The 4,642-nt window shown below is 34.8% G+C and overlaps 1 protein-coding gene across 1 annotated transcript in view; it reads right to left on the bottom strand.

Moving 5' to 3' along the window:
- Positions 1 to 1,089, bottom strand: part of LOC107568068 (CD276 antigen homolog) — a 4,455-nt gene extending 3,366 nt beyond the window's left edge. Inside the window, exon 1 of the mRNA XM_016253913.1 lies at positions 1,085 to 1,089. Within this exon, the coding sequence (XP_016109399.1) occupies positions 1,085 to 1,089 (5 nt within the window). The remainder of the gene's footprint in view (positions 1 to 1,084) is intronic.
- Positions 1,090 to 4,642: the final 3,553 nt, after the last annotated feature.

The raw sequence follows: 4,642 nt of genomic DNA, 5'->3' as shown, positions 1-4,642 counted from the left end.
GGAGAGATTGGCTTTATTAAAGTCCCCAAGAATGATTAAAACAGAGTCCGGGTGTTGTTGTTCTGTCTCTGTGATCTGATCAGCGAGTTTCTGTAAAGCGGAGCTCACGTGCACTTGCGGAGGAATGTAGACACTGACGAGAATGAATGAGCAAAACTCCCCCGGCGAATAGAATGGTTTGCAGTCAATGAAAAGCATTTCTAGATCTGAACAGCACATCTTCTTTAACACAGTTACATCTGTACACCACCTCTCATTGATGTAAAAGCATGTCCTGCCGCCACGCGATTTCCCCGTTAATTCTGCGTCTTGCTAATTAAGTTGTCATCGCACCAAATGTTAGATATTAAAAGAGGGGTGAGATGGCCACTACTGGGTGGCCCCACCTCCCAAAGTATAAAACTTAACAGAATGTGATATAACTAATGACAGACAAAGCAGAATCCCAGTAAAATATATCTGAAAGGTAAAATTATTATATGACTTAAATACATGCATATATTTCATTGCCTGTATTTTAATTGAAGATATGTCATGATAGCAACACTATGAATGCAAATGTAATGATTTCATTCAATTAGCCTATAGATTTTAATGAAAGCAAAGATATCTGATATGTACTTTTATTTCATGGAAATACTGAATAATCACCTCATTAATTACAATAAGTATTACATTTATATACAAATAATAACACTAGTAACAACATGTCACTTGGGGGTCGTATTAGGGCCTACTTGGTTTTTTTTGTTTTTACTTCAAAATAAAAATAATTGTAATTTTTGCTTCACAAATCTAAAAACATTGATGTGTCTACAGATCCCTCATTAACATATAGACACCAAAAATTGTAATATTCAACAATATACAGTGTCATAGATCACTATTTTCCAGAGACACAAAATTAGATAATTCCTCAGAACTGTTTTGACTGAGAAAATCTCACAAATGTTTATATTTAGATAACGGTATAATTAATAATAGCCTAGCCATTCATCAAAAGTGCTGAGATGAGATTTTAGGCAATCTATGGTCAGGGGAAAAAAATGAAGGGGAGATCCTCTTGCCCCAGGGGACATCTTACCCCATCTTACCCTAAATGTTGTTGTTCTTAATTAATAACAAAGGGAGTATCTTTATCCATTTACCCTACTGGTAAAATCTTTAATATCTTGAATGCATTGTAAGACTCGGTCAATCAAATTACTATAAAATAATCATAACAGCACATGCACAGTGACACAAAGACAATACAAGCTAATGCTAATGCCGAATACACACATGTCGCAGTGGTTTGAACGTGAAACGTGGGAAGTACGACTCATTTTGTGAAAACAGAATTTCATTTAAAAATCATAAACTTACCTAATGATCATGATGCCACAATATAAGTTATATATGCTGTAAATAAAACTTCCAAACTTTTTCAGAAAAAAAGAATGTAACGTGGCACAGTGTAACGAGAAAACGTTTCCGGGTGCTTTGGAAGTCGTCATAGGGTCAAAAAAACGCTTCCGTTGAATTACGTCAAATTTTTATATATTTGTATATTCAAGACTACTGAAACACAAGTTGACTTTCACAGACGTTTTTATGTACTCTGATTCTTGATCTTCTACTGAATTTTCTGATTTCATTGTATCTTTAATCATGTCTTTCATAGACTTTAATTCATCAATAAAAACATAACAAAAGCTAATATTTCTAATTTCATTGGTTAAACTATAAAATATTGAGCTAGTTTCACTGAAAAATAATTAAGTTTGATATGTAAAAATTAAAATAAGCTGGTCTTATTGCAAGTTGCTATAGAAATCCTTGTGTCTGATGTGACGTTTGATCCCATAGTGAAATGAACAGCAGTGAATTAAATAAATAAATAAATAAATAAATAAATGTACTCAGACTTACATGAGTATGTGATTCGTAAGCTCCTCTTGGAAATCATCATATTCTGGATCCTGATCCTCAACTGAGTAATTTCTATAAATGATTTCTTATATATTCCTGCTGTCATTGAGTCTTTAATAGAATGTCATGTCTTGAATTCGGTTTATTGTTACTGAAAAAAGTGGCACAAAACTGCAGAGCTTCCAATACAATCCTCATTCTAACCTACAGAGAAAAATTGAAGAGAATAAAAATGAGAAAAAAAAATAATAATAAACAAACTGCCTTTCAAATGGTTTTCAAAAATGAATTAACAAACAGCTGGGATTTATCTATAACAATAAATTACCTTTTTTTCAGATCTGGGCTCAATCCATAAAAATCTGCCTCACAGGTCCTGTCTCTTGTTTTGATCCTGACAGATTGTTTAGTTGCTGTGCGATTAAAAGGTAATATTTAATGACGCTTTGTTGGGAGGAGAAACTGCAGGGAGTGACTAGTTGTCTGACTAGATGAGCAGGCAAATGGGCAAGTACAGTGTTTGGTAAACCTTTCGTCATGACATGGCAAAATGCTTTTGATGCTTATTTTCATCATACTGTTTCTGAAATATACTGAAGCATTCAGTATTCATATTCTGCTTGATATGGAAACTCTCGACAAGTGAGAAGAGCCCAATTCCACGTGTTCATGATATTCAGCGGGTGCCAACATACAACTGGAGCCCTTAGAGTCTATTAAAGAGGTTTGTAATGATTAGGGGACATTTATTTGGAGTTCAAACATTGATTCATTTAAAAGAATCTATTCCAAATGTGTACACCAATTTTTGTTGTCGTTGTTGTTGGTTATGTGAAAACATTTAGTTTTAGTAAAAAGTTATATTATAGAAATATCCCCAAAACATCAACAATAACACAATTTTAGATCTTGAACATATATAAAGACAGTGTCTGCATACAATGAAACATGAGGCTCTTTGCCTTCTGAATGTACCTGTGCATACTGAAGTAGATTTTAAACATACTGTATGTATGTCTGTAGTTTTAAAGCATACTTTAAATTGGAAAAAAAAAATGTTGATGATAATCTGTACAGTCAGAGTTTGTTATGAGAATTTACAGTATTTTCCAGCGTCAGTGTATTAATGATTGGTGGGTTTGATGGAGAAGTTTGCCCTCAGAAACTTCTCAGGAAATGTTTCAGTTCACACTCTGGATCCCTTTTCTCTAGTAAATGAGTTTTGCTTCGCAAATAAATTGATCTTGCTTTAAGGATGTTTAGATATATTTACTAAAACATAAAAATACTGTGTTTAGGTGGCTGAAACACAGTAGGGAAGAGTTCAGGATGCTGCACACAAGAGCACACATTGTGACTTGCATTTGTTGACTTGTGATATTGTGATTTGCATCTGTTTCCAGAGATCACAGAAAATGCAAATCAGTCATGTAGATAATGCAAATCTGTTAAAGGTTAAAGATATGGGCACCATCTACTCATTTTGTGCAGCACTTTTGTGGGTGAACTCAAACAGCAATTTGGTTTATTCATGCATTCCTGTATTAAATGAAAATTATACAATAAAAGTAACAATTATGCCACTCATTTTCATTTAACATATAGATTGTTCAGCTTCTGGTGATGTGATATTTTGGGCGCTTCTGGTCAAATCTTTTCTGTGTGCTTTTAGATAAAGTCTCAATTATCAATAATATTACATCCCAAGCTGAATTGCTCTCATCTCATCACAGTGTTAGACGTTAACAAACTGCTTCAAAATCTTCCCATAAAATCGAACTCTTAAAAACTCTAACTTATGAAGACGACGCAATTGCAGAATTGATGTCATACGGCTCGTTCACTGAATCGCTGGCCGTCTCAGTGATCAACCGTAAAACAGTGATTCTGTCCTAATTCCCTTGCATATTAATGGTGGAGTTCCCTTTAAAATCTTAAATGATTCCCTTTGAGCTAAATTATTGACCTGTTTCCCTTACATAAGATTAAACTAAAGTAAGAGATAGTGTGCATCCAACCGGTGGTTATCGCAGAATAAACCCCGACATCAGCATCTTATAATCTTATTTTATAATCCATTACAGTGTGCAAAACAATCGTCGCAAAATGGCAGCAGCTGCGTTTTTATGAAACGAGAGAGTGAGTTTGTGATACCAGGATGACATAATCAAATATTTGAACAGAGAATATTGATTTGAGTTTTAATATTTTATTAGCCAAACAAACGCAAAGCTTTCACGAAGAAAAATGTTTCCATCAAGCGTATCGCGCCGACTGCAGTTACCCAGTGAGCCTGTGTTATTAGTTTTTACTGGTTGCTATCGGGAATTATTACACGGCCCTGTGGAATACTTGATTCTGATTGGTCAGTCGCGACATTCCGAGGTTTGTTATCCCTCGATAACAACCGGTAAAAGCTAATAACACAGGCTCATCCGGGTAACAGCAGTCGGCGCTGTACTCTTGCTTGAACAATTTTTTCTTGGTATGTTTAGCTAATAAAATATTAAAACTCAATTCAAAATGGTGTACAATTATTTAATTATGTCATCCTGGTATCGCGGACTCGCTCTCGTTTCATACAAACACAGCTGCTGCCATTTTGCTACGATTGTTTTGTACGCTGTAATGGATTAGAAGAGAACTAACAAACAAACCTCTGCTTCGTGTTCGGGTCCTGATCACCCTGTCGGGGTTTATTCTGAGATAACAACCGGCTGGATGTACATTA

The sequence above is a fragment of the Sinocyclocheilus grahami genome, unplaced genomic scaffold (genome assembly GCF_001515645.1).
Source record: "Sinocyclocheilus grahami isolate Dianchi unplaced genomic scaffold, SAMN03320097.WGS_v1.1 scaffold1211.1, whole genome shotgun sequence".
NCBI classification, from domain to species: Eukaryota; Metazoa; Chordata; class Actinopteri; order Cypriniformes; family Cyprinidae; genus Sinocyclocheilus; species Sinocyclocheilus grahami.
The sequence above is the reverse complement of the archived record's forward strand: the minus strand, read 5'-3'. Positions and strand labels throughout refer to the sequence as shown.